The sequence below is a fragment of the Chionomys nivalis genome, chromosome 19 (genome assembly GCF_950005125.1).
Source record: "Chionomys nivalis chromosome 19, mChiNiv1.1, whole genome shotgun sequence".
In the NCBI taxonomy this organism is placed as follows: domain Eukaryota; kingdom Metazoa; phylum Chordata; class Mammalia; order Rodentia; family Cricetidae; genus Chionomys; species Chionomys nivalis.
The window spans coordinates 55,689,876-55,712,776 of record NC_080104.1 but is presented as its reverse complement, the minus strand read 5'-3'; the positions used below and the strand labels follow the sequence as shown (position 1 = coordinate 55,712,776).

General features: G+C 51.7%; 1 protein-coding gene across 8 annotated transcripts in view; it reads left to right on the top strand.

Annotated features, from left to right (window-relative positions):
• Trpm2 (transient receptor potential cation channel subfamily M member 2) overlaps positions 1–22,901 on the top strand; it is a 47,101-nt gene that overhangs the window by 16,197 nt on the left and 8,003 nt on the right. For all 8 annotated transcript variants that reach the window (XM_057794558.1, XM_057794557.1, XM_057794561.1 and 5 more), the window contains 20 exons: positions 93–273; positions 1,746–1,807; positions 2,501–2,701; positions 4,010–4,112; positions 5,321–5,442; positions 5,618–5,971; positions 6,855–6,992; positions 7,727–7,856; positions 8,065–8,210; positions 8,970–9,082; positions 10,151–10,364; positions 11,428–11,546; positions 12,151–12,283; positions 12,735–12,906; positions 16,249–16,432; positions 17,332–17,513; positions 17,747–17,879; positions 21,224–21,315; positions 21,876–21,959; positions 22,477–22,634. In XM_057794558.1, the coding sequence (XP_057650541.1) occupies positions 93–273; positions 1,746–1,807; positions 2,501–2,701; positions 4,010–4,112; positions 5,321–5,442; positions 5,618–5,971; positions 6,855–6,992; positions 7,727–7,856; positions 8,065–8,210; positions 8,970–9,082; positions 10,151–10,364; positions 11,428–11,546; positions 12,151–12,283; positions 12,735–12,906; positions 16,249–16,432; positions 17,332–17,513; positions 17,747–17,879; positions 21,224–21,315; positions 21,876–21,959; positions 22,477–22,634 (3,021 nt within the window). The remainder of the gene's footprint in view (positions 1–92; positions 274–1,745; positions 1,808–2,500; positions 2,702–4,009; positions 4,113–5,320; positions 5,443–5,617; positions 5,972–6,854; positions 6,993–7,726; positions 7,857–8,064; positions 8,211–8,969; positions 9,083–10,150; positions 10,365–11,427; positions 11,547–12,150; positions 12,284–12,734; positions 12,907–16,248; positions 16,433–17,331; positions 17,514–17,746; positions 17,880–21,223; positions 21,316–21,875; positions 21,960–22,476; positions 22,635–22,901) is intronic.

The following is a 22,901-nucleotide window of genomic DNA, read 5'->3' as shown; positions in this document are numbered from 1 at the left end:
ATCCAAATTATCCAAGCTATTAGACCTCCCATTTCCAGAATACGGGTATGACTTTTCACCAACCTGTGTGAGTCTCCCTTGGTCATCTGCAGGGAGGCTTCCCCGCTGAGTACATGCTGGATGAGGAAGGCCAAGGGAATCTGACCTGCCTAGACCCCAACCACTCCCACTTCATCCTGGTGGATGACGGGACCCATGGCCAGTATGGTGTGGAGATTCCCCTGAGGACAAAACTGGAGAAGTTCATATCAGAGCAAACAAAGGAAAGAGGAGGTACACATGAGCATGCTTCTGAGGGCATTTGGGGCAGAAAGAACTGATACTCTTCCTGTGCCAGTGCCATTGCTGGTCAAGACCTGCATTGTGCATGGAGGTGAGATCACATCACACCCGTATTGGTTTCCTGGGTCCCTGTCTGCTTCTTCATGGGGACCTGTCTTCTCTTGCTACCTTCCTTAATCAGTGGAAGGGTGTCAGTGTGGGCTTGTCTGTTTGCTGTCAGTTAATAGAACAGTCTACGTTGTCAACTAGAGACAGTTTCAGGCTGGGAAACGAGAAAATGGCATCCAGAAATCATAGCTTTACCTCAGTTGCTTGTGGGGAGGTGGAGTAACTCGTGTGTGAGATGAGGAGAGGGCCTAGGGAGCACGGAGAGGGCCTAGGGAGCACGGAGAGGGCCTAGGGAGCACGGAGAGGGCCTAGGGAGCACGGAGAGGGCCTAGGGAGCACGGAGAGGGTTCCAGCTCAGCGCCTGGGTTGTTTGGGATGACTCTGGGCAGCAGATTTCAAGCTTCTCAGTGTTTCCTGAGTCAGGGTCCCCAGTGGGGCCTGGACACCCTAAAATCACCTCCCCTGGGTCTGGGTGGCATAGAACTTGCATGCCCATTAAGTTCCCAAGTAGATATGGTGCCTGTGTAGGCGCCACACTGGGAGAGCACCGTTTTCACGAGGAGAACCCAGGGTGAGGTGTGCGAAGGCAGGGACCCTTGTTGGCACTGGGTGGACTTTGCTGCCAGGGGAAGGGCCTCCTAATATTACATCTGTTTCTCCTGTCCTCTGGGTGAGGTTGAGTAGAAGGGGAGAAGAGACATGAACTGTGCCCCTCCCCAGCCAATGCCAGATGGATCAGTGTCCTCAGAGAGGTTTGCTGGGCCAGCTTGGATGTCGAGGTATCATAAAAAGAACAGGAGAGCTGGGCAGTGGTGGTGCACGCCTTTAATCCTAGCACTTGGGAGGCAGAGGCAGGCATATCTTTGTGAGTTCGAGGCCAGCCTGGTCTACAGGAGCTAGTTCCAGGACAGGCTCCAAAACTACAGAGAAACCCTGTCTCGAAAACCAAAAAAAAAAAAAAACAAAGAAAAAGAAAAGGAGAGAGAGAGGCAGGGGGCTTGAGTGGTCCCCTGGGTAGAGAAGGTGGTGTTCTGTTTTTGCTCTTTCTGTACAGGAATTCAATTAGGATGGGGTAGGATATAGGTGGGAGGATGGGGTGCAAGGGTAGGGATGTGTAGTGAGTGCAAGGGCAGGCCAAGGATGGGGGTGGAGCAAATGGCCAGGTGGCCTTGATTTGCTCTTTTATGGAGCACGAGCACCTTGTCTGCAAGCTGTCCTCGTGCATCTTCAGCAGCTGCCCGTTATCTACCACTCGGCCCAGCTGGTGCTTCCCCGTGGGATTAGGGGAAGGAAGCAGCCTCAAACAGTAGGCCCGTGCTTCCCCCAGTATTCACATGGGCTCCATGTCTGCCTAGGTGTGGCCATCAAGATCCCAATTGTTTGTGTGGTGTTGGAGGGTGGCCCTGGCACGCTGCATGTGAGTACCAGCTTCTGTGCACCATGGGGCTCAGGCCTCGCTGGGGAGGAAGGGCTGGTGGATGCTTTTACTAAAATCTGGCGCCATCAATAGCAACACGCCCGGCGTGCTGCCCTGAGGATGTGGAGGGGAGGGAATTCACCACAGGACAGGGGTGTTTCCTGGTGGGAGAAGGGATGCCTTACAGGTAGACCCTCACGTGGGAGAGGTGACTTGGCGTTAGCCCAGTCGTAGTGGGGTTGCTGGCTCTTTCTTCCCAGAGCCTCTCCAGAAGGCGTTCACCCAGAGTCCCAGGCACTACTCTCAGAGTCCAGTCCAGCTCCTGGAGCTCAAATCTGGGGTTTTCCTCATGATCCTGTTATTCCCCTGGGCTTTGGTCATTCTGGATCCACACAGTATCCCTGTGAGTGGGTCTAGTCAATGACTGTGTCATGAACCCTTTTGTTACAGCGCTATTGGTTGTTGATTGACAAGCTTGAGTCAGGTGTGCCAGTGGCACATTCCTGGTGTGTCAGCAGCAGCTGTTTTGTCTCTCGAACGGCGTCGTGCACTAAACCAGGGAGTCCTAGCTTCACAGGCTCGCTCTAGCTGCAAGTGGCTTGCAGCCTTTGCTGCCGCTGAGCGATGCTGTATTTCAGAAGTGCCAGGGCTGGGTGAGGCTCTGGCCAGCTGACACTGGTTCTGCTTTTGCAGACCATCTACAATGCCATCACCAATGGCACACCCTGTGTGATAGTGGAGGGCTCCGGCCGAGTGGCTGACGTCATCGCCCAGGTGGCCGCTCTGCCTGTCTCTGAGATCACCATCTCCCTGATACAGCAGAAGCTCAGCATGTTCTTCCAGGAGATGTTTGAGACTTTCACCGAAAACAGGATCGTGGAATGGACCAAAAAGGTAAGGTATATAGGCATATGGTCACCAGGCTGACTCCCAGACAGACCAGGACTCCAGGAACCTGAAATGGGTCAGAGTAGGTACACGATTGAATTTGCAGATAGTGGGAAGCTCTGAGATGCAGGACAGGCAGGGCCTCCTGGTTGGGCACTGGGAGGTTGAAGCATATGACAGACAGCATGCCAAAGGAGAGCTGAGATTTGAACTCTATTTGCAGAATGCCAGGGCCGTGCTGGGACATCTCAGAGCTTGAGAGTTGTTGTTCTGGGACCCAGAGTGTGTTGGACTGGAGGGGTGTGGTGCTTGGGGAGGGCCAGGAAGCACTGTAGAGCACAGGAGAGGGGTCTTGACCAGGATGCTGACAGCAGAACTTAGCATCTGCAGCAGTGAGTGACAGATAGCACATGGTCCAGCCTTGTCTCCTTATAAGAACACGCATGGAGCGCCCTCAGCAGTGCCCGCCTCCCCAGTCCTGAAGCTGGGCTTTGGGGTGGTGCCCTGATGTGTTCTGCAGAATGTTCTGTGAATAGCTGCCCCTTTGGTCCCAGAGCTTAGATAAAACCCTCAGAGTTTCCCACAGTGTGTGAGCATCCTTGGGTGAGCGTGATCAGTGCTAGCTTTAGCTGATTGAATTTAGACCCCACCAGACCCAGGCCAAAGGAACACCCTGGAGCTAGCCATGCTGGACTGTGGCCATGGAGGGGATGAGCTGTGGCTGGACAGTGGAGCCAGCATCTCTCTGACTGGGTGGCTCAGGGAAGCAGGAAGACCTTATTGTATATCTGCCAAGTACTCAGAGTGGCCTTGTTTGGTGTGGATGCTCTGTGAGATTATTTGGCAGGGAAATAACATAAGTTTAGTGAGCCCCTTATCTCCTCCCCTCACCCCCTACCCTCTCCTGAAGGCCTTTGCTTACTTATCCAGGGTGCTTTAAGCTGCAGGGCAGGCCAGGAGCCTTTTTTTCAGCAACATTATAAATTATTCAGGCAATTCAGAGAACTGAATTTAATCTCTCTTTATCCAAGAGTATTTTTGTTACATTTAGTGTGTGTGTGTGTTAACTCACGCTCACATGCTGGTGCCACAATGCACACACCATGGAGGTCAGAGGACATTTTGTACCAGTCTGTTCTTTCTTCTACTGTTTAGGTCCTAGGAGATTGAAGTCAAGTCATCAGACTTGGTGGCAAGCACCCTTACTAGCTGAGCCTGCACAGACTAGGGGGTGTGGTTACTTGTTGGGGCCTCAATCCTTTAACGAGGCAGAATCCCTCAATCCTTAATCTCACTAGCAACCATTTGCTGCAGATCCAAGACATTGTCCGGAGGCGGCAGCTGCTGACAGTCTTCCGGGAAGGCAAGGATGGGCAGCAGGATGTGGATGTGGCCATTCTGCAGGCTTTACTGAAAGGTGAGGCTATGAACAGGGGAAAAAGGACAGAAAGACCAGGACATGTGTGCACATGATGAATGACAGCATCCAGTCAGATGCGCTGGGGCCATGCCACCGTACACCCCTATCATCCAAGAAACAGCAAATTTCCAGTAGGGTGAACTCAAAGGAACCCATGCCAATCCCGTTACAGTCAAGCTTTCTGAAGACAGTGTATCTTGATAAGGAGAGGCGTCTTATCCCATACAAGGGAGTCTCAGTAAGATAATGTACAGATTTCTCATTAGAGACTAGGAGGTGGAAGGCAGAGGGCTGTAAAGTGGGGGGAGAAATGAAGGTATTCTCAGATAAATTAAAGCACAGGGAATTTGTAATCACCAGACCTGAGTTACGAGAAATGCTCAAGGGAGCCAACAGGGTGAATTGAAAGAACACTATATAGTGACTCAATGCCTTATGAAGGAATCAAAATCTCAAACAGGCAAATGTCTGGGCAGTTACGAAAGCCTGTGTCATTGTAACAGGCTTATAACAGCAGTGTTAGCTTTCTTTGTTACTTAAGAGGTTAAGACAGTAACAATTACTAGTCTAAAAGCTACTATTCTAAGCCAGGTTTCCCAGCTCATGTCTATAATCCCAGTACTTCCGAGTCTGAAGCAGGAGATTCACTGCAAAGTTCAAGGCCAGACTGGTCTGTATAAAACATTCAGGATTAACAGGGGAGCCTGCAAGATAGTGTGCAAAATGTCACCACAGCAAACACCACTTGCAAGAGGGACTCCAAGTAGAGAAAGGAATGGAGCCGCGGGTGCCAGGCAGGACCCGGGTTCTGATCTTCACACACACACACACACACACACACTGTGTTGGCTTTTGGAATTCTGCTTTGCATGTTAGTGTAAATTAATGCTTTTTAGAGCCCTACATCTTGTTTTACTATGGCTTTTTGCCTCATGCTGGGTCTCACCTGTCACAGAGGGACAGGGCATGGCTGGGAGATGACTCAGGGTAGGGAATGGGATAAACTAAAGTGATGGTCAAAACTCTGGTTCTCTGAGTCTAACAATGAGTGAAATGTGCTTTATAAAGCAGATGTCTCAGGGAGGGTGTCACCAATAAGCTCTGTTATCACTTTAAATCATTAAGGGAACTAGAGTCCCCAACCAACTCCCGAGCCCCACGCCAAGCCTCACATAGAGGCACCTGACACACACTGCCACCCACAGCCTCTCGAAGCCAAGACCAGTCTGGCCACGAGAACTGGGACCACCAATTGAAGCTGGCAGTGGCATGGAACCGTGTGGACATTGCTAGAAGTGAGATTTTCACGGATGAATGGCAGTGGAAGGTGAGGCGCCTGCGTCAGTGGGTTTGGGTTCTTAGCCCCCCTTTGGGGAATAGGTGACCAGGGTGGATTCCATCCTTCAGAAAAGATATCAAGCCACTCCTTCTAGGGTTCTAAGCTCAGAGTTCTAGGGGGTGCTGACCTAATGCACCGGCTACTGAACATTGCTCCCTCTTAGCCCGCAGATCTGCACCCCATGATGACAGCTGCCCTCATCTCCAACAAACCTGAGTTTGTGAGGCTCTTTCTGGAGAATGGGGTGCGCCTGAAGGAGTTTGTCACTTGGGACACTCTGCTCTGCTTGTATGAGAACCTGGAGCCATCGTGCCTCTTTCACAGCAAGCTGCAGAAGGTGCTGGCTGAAGAACATGAACGCGTGGCCTATGCATCCGCTGCACCCCGGCTGCACATGCACCACGTGGCCCAGGTGCTGCGTGAACTCCTGGGGGACTCCACACAGCTGCTGTACCCCCGACCCCGTTACAGCGACCGGCCGCGGCTCTCGCTGCCCATGGCACACATCAAGCTCAATGTGAGTCCTGGTAATGTGGGTGCCAGCGATGGGGTTGCTGGTGTTGGGAGGCAGTGTCCATGCTGGTTCCTTGGTGGGTGACTGCTGTGTTCTCAGCTGTGTTATGAGCTCTTACATTCATTAGGAAAGGAATTGCTAAATATGTGTATGTGTGCCTGCACCTGCCTATAATTTCAGCTCTCAGGAAGCTGAGGTAGATGATAAAGAGTACAAGGCCAGCCTGGACTGCATAGTGAGGCAGTCACATAGAAAGAAAGAGGAAGAGAAAAGAGAGAGAAAAAACCAAAACCAATTGACCAAACAAACAACCCCAAAGCAATGGGCTCTGCAGGCCGTCCTGGAAGGCATGGGCTGTGTGAAACCCTGCAGATCTGGGACTTAGACAATAGCAACTCATTTTCTCACAGTCCTGGGGACACTGTCTGAGCACAGTGACAGGGCTGGTTCCTGTCTTGCAAGTGTCAGGGGGTCTCTTGCTGAGTCTGCATGAGAAGAAGGGTGGGAAAAGAGAAGGGCCCTCCTCTGCCAATAGCCTCATTTTGACTTATTTACCTCCATACGTGTCTATAGTAGTTACTTTTCTCCTCACTGAGACCAAATATCTGGCAGAAAGTATCTTTTGGGAGGAAGGTTTTATTTGGACTCAGTTCTAGGGTACATCTTTTTTTCTTTAATGTGGATGGTGGAGATCCAAACTTAGGCCATCACAAGCTCCTTTCTGCTGAGCCATCTCCTCAGCCCCCAGTGAATCATTTAATTAAATTCCCAAGAGTGAAATATGCCATCTCTCCATGACTGCCCAAGGCAGGACACACACTGCCCACTACCTTGGGGTTCTGCTGCTAGGGGCCCCTGTGGGACGTGGACTGTTCTCCACCTACAGGTACAGGGAGTGAGTCTCCGGTCCCTCTATAAGCGATCAACAGACCATGTTACCTTCACCATCGACCCAGTCCGCGACCTTCTCATCTGGGCCATCATCCAGAACCGCCAGGAGCTGGCAGGCATCATCTGGGCTCAGGTACCAGGACTGGTTTAGTGACAGTCATGACAATGTCTAGATTGGTGATCTGAGTCAGGGGCTCACCTCCTACAGCAAGCCACAGTTCATAGGAGACAGTAAGATCTCTAACCTAGGGAGGCTTGGAGTACTCAGTGGGGAACAAAAACTTCTGTGGAAAAACAATTCTCAAAAGAAAGTAAAAAGGGCTGGAGAGGTGGCTCAGAGGGTAAGAGCACTGGCTGCTCTTCCAGAGGTCCTGAGTTCAATTCCCAGCAACCACATGGTGGCTCACAACCATCTATAGTGAGGTCTAGTGCCCTCTTCTGGCCTTCAGACATACGTGTAGGCAGAATGCTGTATACATAATAAATAATAGACCTTAAAAACAAAAAAATCTTACATTTAATAAAAGTAAGAAAGAAAAGGAAGAGAAGATAAAGGCTTTCTAAGCAAGCTGTTGTGGTTATTTCAGGGCGGAGGATGTGGGCAGTGTTGCTCTCTATGTCCTGCCCAGATCTTGCCAGCTCTGTGCATTATACCTGTTAGGGAGACAAGGACACGGTACCACGGTTCAGTACAAGAGGCTGCCATCAGAGGGGTTATATGTTAATGTGGGGTGGCTCTATTTGTTTATATGAATGCCCCCCCCAACTTCAGGTCCTAAACATCTCTGTTTACTATAATAAGTTTCTAGATACAGGGTGGGTAAACCTAGTGATTTCCCAGGTCTTCACAGTGCCCCTGTGTCCCAGAGCCAGGACTGTATTGCTGCAGCCCTGGCCTGCAGCAAGATCCTGAAGGAGCTGTCCAAGGAGGAGGAAGATACAGACAGTTCGGAGGAGATGCTGGCACTGGCGGATGAGTTTGAGCACAGAGCTATAGGTGAGCTCCCTGGGGCCACCTACACCGTCACCAGGGTCTCCATGTCTGTATGTCAGCTCCAATGCTGTTACCTAAAGTCCTTGTCCATGACCTGGATGTTTCCGGACAGTACCTATGAATTAGTCTTATGCTATGTTCTGCCTTTGCTGAGGGTCCCTTTGCTGGCTCTCTCATTGTCCCAGGCTCTATTTCTTCTCCCTCTGCTCAGGCGTCTTCACTGAGTGCTACCGGAAGGATGAGGAGAGGGCGCAGAAGCTTCTTGTCCGGGTGTCGGAGGCCTGGGGGAAGGCCACCTGCCTGCAGCTGGCCCTAGAGGCCAAGGACATGAAATTCGTGTCTCATGGAGGCATCCAGGTGACTCCCTGAGGGCCCTCTGATGACATGGCTGCTCCCAGCAGTGTGACTCTTTGATGGCTGGGATAATGCCTGGTACCTAGGCATATGCTGACGGGCAGGCATTGCCTCCTGGTTCGGGGATGGGGAAACTGGTACACAGCAAAGTCAGTGGCTGGTGGACATGGAGGCAGCTGCTCAAATGTCAGGTGGCCCCCAGTGTACTTTTCAGGAACCTGTGCCATCTGGGGGGGGTCTTAGGAAGGGCAACGGGATAATGTAGCCATCGTGGAACATTAGACTGGAACATACTCCTTTATTATTTGGATATCCTTGGAGCACAGCCTCATGATATTGTGTTCATGGGAATCCATGTGTCCTGGGATGTGCAGAGCCCGGGGATACCCAGGGAGGGATCAAACCTGCCCCATGGTGCCAAAAAGGGTCTGCTTATGACAGCTTGGGACTGCTTGGCCTCGGGACCTTGCAGAGATTGGGGGTCCTGAAGCTGGAGGAGGGATGGCAGGCAGGAGGGGAGTTAGAGCCCTGTGTGATAAGCCCTGCTTATCCATCTCTTATCATCTACCATGACCTGACTCCAACTCCAACCACCCAAAACCCTGATTGCTCTGCTGGCTGACCACGGGGTGACTGTCAAGCTGGCTACTTGTGGTTAGGGGTTCGGAGCACAGTGATTAGGAGGACGTGACTAGCACTCATCCTCGGGTGGGGGTCAGACTGTTGGGTGTGGCCCCTGCCCTGAGACCACGCTGTCCGCAGGCTTTCCTGACCAAGGTATGGTGGGGCCAGCTCTGTGTGGACAACAGCCTGTGGCAGATCATCCTGTGCATGCTGGCCTTCCCTCTGCTCTTCACCGGCCTCATCTCCTTCAGGTAAGGTGCAGGAAGTAGAGGGGGCACCACTTGTCCTCAGTGCCGCCTTGGGTCAAACTCTTCCATGGCCCGAGTGTTCTGCTGGATGTTGGCGGTGCTGATGAGCCTGTCTCTTGGCCTCAGCTCCATGGCAATAGGGAGCACGGGGTGGGTAGGGTACCTTTGATGCTGCGGCCAGACTGGGTGGAGGATTGAAGACCGAGTCTGGCTGTGATTCACTTGTGGTCACCTCAGAGCACAAGGACTCTTGTGAAGATGTTATTTCTATTTTGCTAGATCGCATCTCTGGGTTCCCTGGGAGTTCAGGGACTGATACCAAGCTCCAGGCCGGGTGGCCAGTGGGAAGCCCTCTCATAGCCATAGGCCACATGCTCTATCACCTTCTCACGCCCTGACGGTTGAGGGTTTGTCTTAGGGGAAACGCAGGGGCAGCCCAGGTACTAAAGCAGTTTCAGTCTGCCCTGCTTTCTGAACTCCCACCCTGTACAGACCCAGGAGGACCAGAAGTCAATCTCACATCCTTCCAGGGGTCGTGGACATCGTCATGTGACCTTTATAGTGTTTCCCCCACTCTCCCTCATCCCTGAGGGGAACAGAGCTGCACCTGTGTTTCCAGTGGCTGTGGCAGGAGGCTACACATCAGAGTGTGTCCACATGGGGACTCAGTTACACTGTTAGAATAGCTTTTATGACAGTAATGGTAGCTGCCCCCCTTGTGGGGGCACCTGAGGCCTGAGAAATCCATCTAAGAACTCACGCTAAGAGCACGGCACAGGGAACCTAACCCAGGTTGGGCTTATAGCCAGGCCTCAGCCCTGGATAGGAGCTGCGATGTTCAGTCCAGCAGGATGCAGACTCCTGGTCTTTTGGGTCTGTGCAGGGTTTGGGGTCTTTAGTGCCAAGGCTGTGCTGGCCTGTTTAGAACTGCTACGTGACCTTTGGTACCAGGTTCCTTTCCTAGTATATTTGCCCCTTGAGCCATGTGTCTCTCAGGGTGAGTGGGGATCCTGAGGACTGTAGGGTGTTGGGTTTTCAGCCTGTCACAGTCCCCTGAGGTGTCTATTGCAGGGAGAAGAGGCTACAGCCCCTGTGCCGCCCAGCCCGTGTCCGTGCCTTCTTCAACGCGCCTGTGGTCATCTTCCACCTGAATATCCTCTCCTACTTCGCCTTTCTCTGCCTGTTTGCCTACGTGCTCATGGTGGACTTCCAGCCCTCGCCTTCCTGGTGCGAGTACCTCATCTACCTGTGGCTTTTCTCCCTGGTGTGCGAGGAGACACGGCAGGTGCTCACTGCCCCCACACCAAGTGTCTGTCACTACCGAGCTTCATCCAGGTCCCTGGGAGCTAGGTGGGACCCCAGAAGGCAGGCACCCACTCCTCCACCTGGGAGCCTTGCCTCCAGAGGCTAGGTGGGCTAGGCGGCGGACAGTTTCCAGTGCCCTAGAACTTGAACTGGTTCTGTGTGGCCCAAGGTCCTAATCACGTTCTGTGACTGCCTTAAGTAGGTGTGTCTCCCTACATTGCCAAGTGTGGGGCCCTGTGTGGTCATTTGCAAAGGACACAGACTGATGGAAAACCATGAGTGTGACTATGGCTCATTCCAGAAAAGGGCTTAGAGTAAAGCCTGCCCGATATGAGGTGCCATCCATCCAAGGACTGTTGGTCCAGAGCACCCAGAGGTTCCCTCCCTGAGACAGGGGCAGAGCATGATTCTCCCTGCAAGGGTGTGTAATGACATTCAGGGTTCTGGTCCTTCGAGCCAGCCTCTGTAGCCAGACCCTCCATGAGGGTCAGAACTTCTGTGTCCCTTGAACTCACCTCAGCTGGCAGCCTAGCGTAGAGAGCACATGTGTCTCCTAGAATCTGTCTCGCAGGTCCAGGGAAAGGATATGCCTGACCATCTTTGGCAGGCCTGTTACCAGAAAAGGGTGAGAATTCCTGCCAAGCAGACCACGTGAGGATCCTGGGGTCTCCCCCAGGCCCCTCCTTCCTGGGTTGTCTCAGGAAGCGGGTGTCATTCTGGATAGAGCAAAGATCCTTGTAGGAGGAGCTGGTAGGGAGAAGGGAGCTTCTCCAGTTCACATATAAGTACACACTTGCACTCACATATGTACATGTGTGTACACACACACACAGGTTTAATAGAACCTCTGGTTTATGAGAGTCTAGCAGGGAAGTGTGGCCTGCACTTACTTACCTCTGCTCTTGCTGTTCCTGGACTTGTTGAGTGCAGAGGTCCCCCCTGTGTCCTGCTGGCCCCCACCACAGCCAAGCTCTGCCCACAAAGAGCTGTAAGTGTGATGGGGATGGAGATGCTGGCCTCCCTAACTGTGGTCTCCTCAGTAGCTCTTCTATGATCCCGATGGGTGTGGGCTGAAGAAGATGGCGTCCCTGTACTTCAGCGACTTCTGGAACAAGCTGGATGTTGGTGCCATTCTGCTCTTCATAGTAGGACTGACCTGCCGGTGAGTGGCCAGGGTACCCCTGCTTTCTTCCTGAGGGGCACCTGGACCCAACCAGCTTAAGACAGTGGGAACTGGCCTTGCCCCTGACAAGGTAATCTCTGAACCCTGGCTCTTGCCTGTCTGTGGGCACAGTGACGGCTGAGACCGTTCCTGCCCTTGATGCTGATAGAGAAGTGCTGTTGGGGGCCTGGCTGTTCTTTGTCCATCTTGGGTTGCTGTCACGTGTGAGGCCTCCGGTCATTATTGTTTGTCTCAGCTTCCTGGACATACAGTGTCCTCTTTGCCCTCCCTGCTGGGTTACATCTCGCGACAGCTTGTGTATCTGAGAGGTGCTGGCCCTCTTTCTTCTTGAGGTGGGATGGATATGGCCGAGGCTCCTGGAATTCTTCCTGGGATGCCCTTGCACCGAGTTTCTGGTTTCTACTAAAGCCAACTCAGTTCTCCACAGATATTTTACTCTTGATGTCTCCATCACCTTTGATATATCTGGCCTGGCTCCTCCAGAGCCCTGTACCTCCAAGGACCACCCCAGGCCAGGGAGAGGCTTTAGAAACCTCTGCCTTCCAGCGAACAGAGCCTGAGGTGGTACCTTGCCCACTGCCAGGCTCATCCCAGTGACACTGTACCCCGGGCGCATCATCCTGTCTTTGGACTTCATTATGTTCTGCCTCCGCCTCATGCACATCTTTACCATCAGCAAGACGCTGGGGCCTAAGATCATCATCGTGAAGCGCATGGTGAGGACACAAGGGGCTTGCCTAGGCGGGGCTGGAGCCCACGGCTGCTGTGAGGGAAGCTGAGGGCTGTGCCCATCATGAAAGAGGCAGGACGGTACTAGAGCTCACCATTTGTTTCACGTCTTGCCTCTGCCTCATCCTTAGAATCTCTGAATGTCCCTCATCCTATTGTCTGGATATTACCTCCTTCAGGCTGCCTTGCCCATCTCTTATTTCACAGCCCCAGCGTGGGCCCCGTTGCTGCTCAGATGCAAGCCTGAGTCATTATTTGAGTCATTATTGTACAACCCCATTCCACATCTTGGGGTGTTCCCCGAAGATGTCAGTGAATGCTCTGTGAGATTGCAGGGAGGCCCTAGGTTGCTCCCTGGCATCCTGCATTCATGTCGGGGCGACAGCGGAGAGAGGAGATCCAGGATGGGAAGTACAGCCATTGCTTTACTCTCTACAGATGAAGGACGTCTTCTTCTTCCTCTTTCTCCTGGCGGTGTGGGTGGTGTCCTTCGGAGTGGCCAAGCAGGCTATCCTCATCCACAACGAGAGCCGGGTGGATTGGATCTTCCGTGGGGTCGTCTACCACTCTTACCTCACCATATTTGGGCAGATCCCAACCTACATCGATGGTAGGAGCCAGGTTGTGGGCATCTAAGGGGTAAGGGGGATACAGAAAGATGGAGTGGGGGAGCTCTCTAGGACCCTCTAAGAGTCCAAGGTTACAAGAGATAGGGTTTATTTTCAGCCAGGCTGTGTGGCTTTCTAGGGACCAGGAAAGCCCAGGGCTCCACTGGATGCTGATAGCCTTCAGCAGAGAGTGGAGGGCACCAGGATTTCCCAGTCAATGAGGAGCATGACAGCAGGAACTTAAGCTATGCAGAGATGTATGGAGCACGGTTGACAGTCCACAGCATTAAAAGTCACCCCATTCCCCTCTTTTACCCCGCTGTAGTCAGAAACGACTGCTTACTCATAGAAAGACAGCTTCTCAGTGTGAGTGGGTGTGTATCTGAGCCTGTGTGTGAGCTTGCGTGTGCTCACACAACTTATGTGAGTGTGTGTATGTGTGTGAGTTCATGTGTGTATATGTGAGTGTGCGTACATGTGTGTGGGTGTGTATGTATGTGTCGTGGCCAGAGGACAACCTCCGGTGTCATTTCTTAGGAGCCACCCACCCTGTTTTTGTTCTTAGTTTTTCTTTTATTTTTATTTTATGTGTATGAATTTGCATTCATGTATGTCTGTGCACCATATGTGTGCACTGCCCAAGGAGGTCGAAGAGGGTGTCAGACCCCCTAGGACTTGAGTTACAGACAGCTGTGAGCCTTCATGTGGGCGCTGGGAACTAGATCCAGGTCCTTAGGAAGAATAGCTGGTGCTCTTAAGTGCTAAGCCGTCTTTCCAATCATACTGCAAAGCAAGCCTTTTACTGATGGTGCTATCCTCCAGTCCCATGTGTTTCTTAAAGCCAGCGTCTTTCAGGTAGATTTCCTGCGTCATAAGCTACCCACAGAAGGTCTACACAGGCATGGCGTATCACGGAAGCTAGCTTCAGCCCTCATCCCTTTAACGGCCACTGTCCTCCTCTTTCCGTCCTACAGAGCCACCCATCTGCTGCCATCCACACACATTTGCCCTCCCGGACTTGTCACACACTTTAGACCTAAAGCAGTCAACCGGGTCTGGCTTTGTCACCCAGTGTCACATTTCCAGGGATCACTGTGTGTGTGTGTGGGGGGCTGCAACAGGGCTTTATTTTATTGCTAAATTGTATTCCTCTGCATGGACAAGGCACATTTTAGTGATTCTTAAGCTGTGACCTCTTGCAGTCTTCCTGGGTTTCGGCGACTCGGACTGCTGTTCCTCTGAACTTTTGTCTGTGCTTTGGTGCGGGTGTGTTTAACTCTGGGACATGCCAAGCTGCTTCCGCAGAGGCTATGCGTTCCAGTTTCTCCAAGCTCACCTCACACTCGTTACTGTCCAGTGGGGGTCAGTGGTGTGTCCTTGTGGCTCTGATGGGCACTTCTGTTGTAGCTTCTGCTGGACATATTTTCATGTACTTACTGTACCGTTTGTATATCTTCTTGGGAGAAATGTTCATTTCTATCTTTTGCCCATTTCCCCCTTCCATTATAATTTTTATTGTTGAGCTTTTAAGATCTTCGTCAAAGGGCCAGTTTGCAATATTTTCTCTTATCACAGAGATTATCTTTTTATTTTATTTATGGAAAGACATTTTCTTTGAAGCATAGAATTTTAATGAGGTGCAGCTTGATTTTTAAACCCGTTTATGCCTCTGTGTCACAGTGGAGGAAACATTGCTGAACTCATGGCTCAAAAGGTTTATTTATGTGTGTGCTTTTTTTTTATGAGGGTTTATGGCTTTCGATCTTTTCGAGGGTTTATGGCTGATCTTCTTTCGGCCTCTGACTCATTTGCAGAAATTAGCCTTCAGCCTCGCCCCATCAGCGCTACTGTCTTCTTTCCCTAGACAGCCACAAATCTGCTTCATCTATACACATTTGTGTATGAGATAAGGGCCATTCTTGTTTTTAAATTACTATTATTTTATATATGTTGGTATTTTGTCTGCATGCCTGTCTGTGTACTACGTGTCTGCTTGGTGTCTAGAAAGGCCAGAAGACAAGCCGGGCGATGGTGGCGCACGCCTTTAATCCCAGCACTCGGGAGGCAGAGGCAGGTGGATCTCTGTGAGTTTGAGGCCAGCCTGGTCTACAAGAGCTAGTTCCAGGACAGGCTCCAAAGCCACAGAGAAACCCTGTCTTGAAAAACAAAACAAAACAAAAAAAAAACAAAAAAAAAGGAAAGGCTAGAAGATGGCATCAGGTTCCCTGGAACTGGAGTTAGAGACGGTTGTGAGCCACCACATGGGTGCTGGTAATAGAATACAGATCCTCCGGAAGAGCAATCGGTGCTCTTAACCTCGGAGCCATCTCTTCAGACCCACTGTGCTCGGCTAGGGCCATTCTTTCTCAGGTGGCTGTCTGTTGTCCCAGCAGCATCAGTTGACAAGTGTTTTTCCCTTAGCTGTCCTGGCTCCCTGTGACCGTCACCTTATCCTTACTTAAAGCATTCACCTTAGGTCTCCCATCGTTTTTTGCTGTTGTGTGCATCTGGCCTTGCCCAGCCCCTCCCTGCCATGGCTACTGTAACTTGTAGTAAATTTGATATCGGGCAAGGTGGGTCCTCCAGCCTTGCTCTTCTTTTCCAAATTGCTTTGGACTCCTTGGGTCTACACGAATTTTGGGGTTTTGGGCTAGAAACAGGTTGTCTCTCTGTTTGAACCACTGGCTTACGTTAGCCATCCTTCAGTTTCTAGTGGCCAGGTCTGGAGCTGTTAAGCTCATTCTGGGGTGTGTCCTCCTTTTTGTGTTATTGTTATTTTTTTCTTTTAGTCCTATTATTTTCTTGATTTATTTTATTTTAAACTATGTGTATGTATATGTCTCTGAGGGTATGTTCGCATGATAGTGGTGCCCACAGAGGCCAGAAGTGTCTGATCCCCTGGAAGTGGGTTCTGGGGACTGAACTTGGGTCCTTGGAAGAGCAGTTCTGCACTCTTACCTGCTGAGCCGCCTCTCTAGCCCCACTTAAATATTTTAAGATCCTTTTCTGCAAATTGAATTTCTCAGAATCAAGACCCATCCCCTGATGTCTGTAGCCGTGAGAAGAGCCTTGGGGGAAGGCTGGCTGGATTCTGGAGTGCAGGCTGCCAACCTGGGCAACAGTTCTGGCTCCAGACTCCCCTAGCAGCCCACTTCCTGCTTGAGGATACCCAAATACAGACAGACCTCTTGTCAGGCTTTGGACCCTAGCTGGATACCCAGTCCCTAACTCTTGGGATGTCTGAGCCTATGGGGACTCTCAGTGCCCCAACGGCCAGGGTCCCTGGCAGCCAGTTCCTGGAGACTGACTTCCTGTTTTCTGGTTGCCCCACCCACTCCCCACAGGTGTGAACTTCAGCATGGACCAGTGCAGCCCCAACGGCACAGACCCCTACAAGCCCAAGTGTCCCGAGAGTGACTGGACAGGGCAGACACCCGCTTTCCCCGAGTGGCTGACGGTCACCCTGCTCTGCCTCTATCTGCTCTTTGCCAACATCCTGCTGCTCAACCTGCTCATCGCCATGTTCAAGTGAGTGTAGGCGTCTGTGCAGGGAAAGGCTGTCCTGGGCTGGTGTGTGCACAGGCAGGCGAGTGTGTGTGGACCCCTGTCCGCTGACTTTGGGGTCATAAAACCCACTCCTATTCCAATTGGAAACAGGTCAGCCATGGAAGGCCCAGCTTGCCCACCATGAAACCCTTGAGCCCTGGGTCCTCCTGTCTCTACAGACAGGTTCCTGGTGGCCGTGACCCTTGGCGTCTCTCCAGTGTGGTGTGAACCATGTACTCTTTTTTTCACCAGCTGACTTCAGGGGACGCCCCTTCTGTTTAGAGTATTCTAAACACTGAGAGCTGCATGTGCTAGCTAGATCTGAGGCAGGGCAGGGGATGTGGGTAGTGGGTGGGGTGGAAAACACTGAGAGCTACATGTGCTAGCTAGATCTGAGGTCAGGGCAGGGGATGTGGGTAGGGGGTGGGGTGGACTCTGTCTCTCAGGCCGCAAAAGCTATATGATAAAGTGGCACGGGTCATTTCCCCTGCTCCTGGGCTTCTCTGTCATTCTTGGGTACCTGAGACAGCATTCTCTACCGCTTCAAATCTAGACACTCAGACTAGCTCTTCAATGCTGTCCCCTCACAGACACCGCCTTTGTTTATTCATGAGTACAAATCCAAAATCCCTGTGATTTCCTGTCTTGCCTTTTCTCAGAAGCTGGCTGCCACTTGGCCTTTAGCTTATTTCCTGATCACCTGTTTCTGCTGTACTTGGCCCTGGAATGTTGTGTCCCACAAATATTCTGATCCATATACCCCTGCCTCCTGGGGCCTGGAGAGATGGCTCAGAGGTTAAGAGCACTGACTGCTCTTCCAGAGGTCCTGAGCTCAGTGCCCAGCAACTGTGGTGGCTCACAACACCCCTGCTTCCCAACAGCTATACATTCCAGGAAGTGCAGGAACACACAGACCAGATCTGGAAGTTCCAGCGCCATGACCTTATTGAGGAGTACCATGGCCGGCCCCCGGCCCCTCCCCCCTTCATTCTCCTCAGCCACCTGCAGCTCCTGATCAAGAGAATTGTCCTGAAGATCCCTGCCAAGAGGCACAAGCAGCTCAGTGAGTCCCCCTGTCCTCCTGACACTGTGCAGTCCCACCATCCTGGGTGCAAGTGTGGGGTTCCTTCCAGAGTCCTGGACCATCAGTAGATACACTGATGTCTCATGCTGCTGGGTTTTTCCTGCACCTGGCATGGGCTAGTGGCTCCCTGGATCTGGATATGGGATGATGGACCCTTTCCAGGAAGCCCTGGTTGGGTCCTCAAGTCCTTGCTCACCCTATCCTGCCTAAAGAGAACAAACTGGAGAAGAATGAGGAGGCGGCTCTCCTGTCCTGGGAGCTCTACCTGAAGGAGAACTATCTGCAGAACCAGCAGTACCAGCACAAACAGCGACCAGAACAGAAGATCCATGACATCAGTGAGAAGTACGGAAGTGGGGAACCCCGGGGAATGTGTTAAAGTCATGTCCCACCTGCTCCAAAGCCACGCTAAGTGCAGTCCCATGGGGGAGGACTCATGCTCAACTTGTGGGAGAGAAAACCGGATGTCACTGTGTCCAGACAGGCAAACAGGGTGCCCGGTTGTGATGATGATGGCAGATGATGAAGGTGGTGGTGTCAATAACGGTATTGATGGGTCGTGGTGATAATGGTGATGAGGTTGATGTGAGGTGATGGCAACATGACAATGATGTTAGGGTTGGAGGTGATGTCAGTGATAGCGGTGATGTTGGTGATGGTGATGATAATGGCTGAGATGATGGTGACTCTAGTGATGATGCTGGAAATGAGAGTGCTGGAGAGAATGGTGTTGGGAGTGATGGTGCTGCTCCCGATGGTGCTGGTAGTTATGGTGACGATGATGGCAACATCAACAAACCTCAGTGAAGCCCTTTGTACCTAGTATGATGGGTGAGCTAGACAAAGATGTCCCATTTGCTTGAGTTTGGGTCCTCGCGATGCCCTCTCCTTAGAGCAGCTGTCTACTCAGTGTCCTTCCTGCTCCCACACCCCCGTCTGAAGGCTGGCTGGTTGGCAGCCTTACTGGTGTGTTGGCTGATGGTTTTGTGAGTGCACTCTGTGGTGAGCCTGTCTCAAGTTCATTTGTGGTTTATTGGTGGATTTGGAGATAAGCTTGTTGGTTTGGTAACTGTATCTACTGATTGCTTGCTAATGTACTGTTATCTTTTGGTAACTGTGATAAAATGCCTTGACTTATAGAAGAGTTTATTTTGGCTTCCGGGTCCAGAGGGTTAGAGTCCATAATAGGGGCAACAGCATGGCAGCCTGGTGACAGGCATTTAGTAGGAGCAGGAAGCTGAGAGCTCACATCCTGGACTGGAAACCCAAAACTGAGAGAGCAAATCTTAGAACCCACCAGCGACACACTTCCTCCAGCGAGAATAACCCAAACCTTCCCCAACAGGGCCGTCAACTGGGTACCAAGTGTTGAGATGCCCAAGACTTAGATGGGAGGGCGTTTCTCATTCAAACCTCCACACTGGGCTGGGGTAGTATCCAGCTGTCCCTCCATGAGCTGCCTGAGAGCAGGAACAGAATCTTACAGGGTCCCCACAGTAACTGACCCCCAGAAAAACCCCAGAGCCATACAAACTCACTGAATGCTGTGTGGTCCTTGAGCTATGGGTGTTGGCTTGGCTAGCCTGCGGGCGTCTGGGCTATGTTGGCCTGGCTAGCCTGCGGGCGTCTGGGCTGTGTTGGCCTGGCTAGCCTGCGGGCGTCTGGGCTGTGTTGGCCTGGCTAGCCTGTGGCCGTCTGGGCTGTGTTGGCCTGGCTAGCCTGCGGCCGTCTGGGCTTTGTTGGCCTGTCTGGGCTGTGTTGGCCTGGCTAGCCTGCGGCCATCTGGGCTGTGTTCTTTGGTGACATCACACTCTCATTGTCTGTTTAAGGGCAGGTGCCAGGGTCCATGCAGCCCCTTAGCACCTGCTATTACCTGCTCACCAAGAATGGTTGTATAGTACCATTTCATTTTGAATAATGACTGTGCCCAATACCCAGATATTGGGGTGTATGGTGCTCATGTCTGGATGCTCCATTACCAGGCTGGTCTTGAAGCGGGATCAGTAGGGTCAGCATGAGGGTTCTGACGGCACAGCGTCAAGGGCTTGCTGTGGACTGAACATGTGATCTGCTTCCCTACCCTAGCCTTTCTTACAAAGAGGTGTTGGTTATTCTATCTTTGCACTGAGGAGCCAAAGACGCAGAAAAGGGACGGAAGTAGACTAGTCCAGTGTTCACTGCTGGAGAGCAGTATAGCCTGGACTTAGGGGCTTGTCCTGGTGATTTCACTGCCTGCTCTTCCAAAGGTCCTGAGTGCATTTCCCAGCAACCACATGGTGGCTCACAACCATCTGTAATGAGATCTGGTGCCCTCTTGAGGAAGAGACCTGGTCAGTCATCCTCATCAACTTAGACCATGAAACCCGATATGGACAAGTTCAACAGAACCGCCATATATGGGCTGCCCGTGCATGCCTCAGCATTGCCAGGGCATACATTTCATTTTTGTTGCTGGTGACTTTCCAGTCTTCTGCTTCAGGGAACTAGGCTAGCTCTGAAGAAGTCAGTCACACAAGCCAAGCCAACTCAGCCCTTACCCCAGATTTCCTTCCTTGTAGGAGGCTCAGAATGGATCCGAAGTCCAGTTTCCAGCCTGGAGGAACTAGGCTTCTCCACTTATTTCCTGAGGTTGAAAAGGATTATTAAAATAGCAAATTTCCAAGATGGTTCTGACAGACATTCTAGGGAAATACTATCTAGCATGCTAAGATGTAACATTTCAGAATCTCTGGCCTGTTATCTAGAAGCCTTTAACAAAACTCTGCACTATGTCAGGGAGTGCTGTGAAACATGACAGGGAGATGAGTAACCCCTCAAACCCGGTGAGGACTCGGCCTCACACAGCGAAGATCTGAGGCCCAGGGGGTGCTCTGGTGTGTGGTGTGGGCCCAGCTCCTCACCCACAGAGTATGGCTGGAGTTTGGGGAGTTTTTGCCAATCTAGATGGTTCCCATGGGTCACTGGGACTGAACGGTGGGGTTCCAAACATGCTATAAGTATCACCATGACCTGTTCTCAAGGTTGTCTGTAAAAAAAGGCAGGGGCGCCGGCGTGTCTTCTGGAGACTGAAGCAATGCAGAGTGTGGGGAAGTAGACGCCAGCACGCTCAGTGCCGTCCTTAGCTTCCCTTCCTCAGATGGCCGTTTAAAGTGGGCCACATCCCCAGAAACACATTCAGATATTACGGTGTGGCTCACTTTATTACACAAGGATATTGCTGGCAGGTGGCACCACAGGTTAGAGGAAATAAAGGAATCCCTGGACAGAGTCACTTGGAGCTCAGCAGGCAGGCCTTGACTTGATGGTAGCTTTAACTGTAAACACTCCCCAAAAGCCCCAGTGCCCCACCTGCACCAGCCCAGCTGTCGCCACAATCTTTGTCATTCAAGATAGCTTTCAAAGCTCATGGCCCAGCACCAGGTGGCAAATCTAGACAAGTGAGCTACTGTGAATGCAGTCACCTCTCCCAGCTGACACTCTGATGGTCACATGAGCCTGGGTTGCCCTTCTTCTGGGGCAGCTTTATTTTATGATAGAGATGTATGTTGTAGATTCTTTCAAATTCTAAGACACAGTGTTGACATGAGAGCCAGTGGCATGCCCATGCCTGGGCTATTGGGTTTGCTGGGGCTGTCATGTTTCCTATAATTGTCAGGGTCCCTAAAGCTTGTCTATTTGTCCTGTATCAGAGTGGACACCATGGTGGGTCTGCTGGACATGGACCGTGTGAAGAGGTCAGGCTCCGTGGAGCAGAGGCTGGTCTCCCTGGAGGAACAGGTAGGTTGAGTTGGGGCCTGGTGGTAACACTGGTACCAAGAACTTTGGGAAAGGATAATGGAGGTCTGGGGGGGGGGGGAAGGGAGAGAGGGGGAAAGAGAGAAATAGATACAGAGACAGACACAGAGAAAGAGGGGAGAGAGAGAGGGAGAGGAAAGGGAGAGAAAGGGAAAGAGATGTAGAGACAGGGACAGAGCAAAAAGGAGAGAAGAGAGAAATTTTTCCATTGGAGGGAACCCCTTTATTCTCTAGAAATTATACCCAAGCTTTATTGCAACTGAGTTTTCCCCAGGTTTGAACAGTGAGGTGCCCGTATCAGCACACACTCCTGGCAGTCCCAGGACCCTTCTCTATTCGAGGCCACTTCTTAGACATGTCTTGAGACTATGCCTTAACTTTGTCTGAGGCCAAAGGGCCAACCTCAGGTTCTCCTCTGAGGCTGCATGGCCCAACAGGGTGCCTGGGTCACTTGGGGAGTGAGGCCAGTCCTCCACGTCATAAACCACATGCATCGTGGGCCACAGGTGTCAACTTAGTCTTTCTTGGGGCATGCCATCCAGGTAGCTCAGACGGCCAGAGCTTTGCACTGGATCGTGACAACCCTGAAGGACAGTGGCTTGGGATCGGAGGCCGGTGTGCTGACCCTGGGTGAGTAGATGGTCTCTCAATAGCTTTCTCTATTGATCTGTATGGTTTTGAGTCTGAGGGATGGGTTGGCAGGAAAGGCTATTAGAGGGGTTTTGGCTGTAGATACCTCGATGCCTTGTGGGGCCAGCTCTCACCTCTTCCTATGAGCTGAGCAAGTCTCTCCTAGCTTGAGCAGTTACTGGACTTCTGGGGACAGCATATTTTGCCTCCTTGACCTCCTTTTACACATCTTGCTATTGGAGGCAGGGAGCAGTTCTAGGGGACCGAGACTATCATGTTCGTCAAGGTATAGAAAGCAAAGCCCGTTTCCTTAGATGTGCAGTAAGGAAACGGAAACAAATGGTCTTCCTTAGGTGTGGCTTCCCCGATTAATTGGACAGGCCCTGTCCCTCACTGCTGAGACATTTAAGTGTGGCTTCAGTGGGAGGCGTCTGCTAGGTTGTCCTTCTGTGGCTGAGAACCCTGGACTGGGACATGGGGTCTTGGAGCTGGCATTCAAACACGTGTCTGTGTCTAGCATCCCAAAGGGCTTTCGATGAACCGGATGCTGAACTGAGTATCAGGAGGAAAGCAGAGGAGCCAGGAGATGGCTACCACGTGAATGCCCGGCACCTCCTCTACCCCAATGCCCGCATCATGCGCTTCCCTGTGCCCAACGAGAAGGTGCCCTGGGAGGTGAGTGCAACTCTCTTATGTGAATTAACACAGGAGGGGCTGACTCTGGGGGAGGAGGAGAGGTCCTCCCCTGCTCATAGTGGCCTCTACCCACTATAGCCTCTCTGGTCATTTGTGCATTAGATGAGGAAACTAAGCAAGGCACGAGAGGTTAAATCACAGGAGCCATACAGCCAACATGTGGTACCCTGGCCTTATAGAGTCATGGCCCAGGGCTGCTTCTGTAGCTCATGTCCCATCCATCCTTCTTGTTCTTGACTCTTTGAG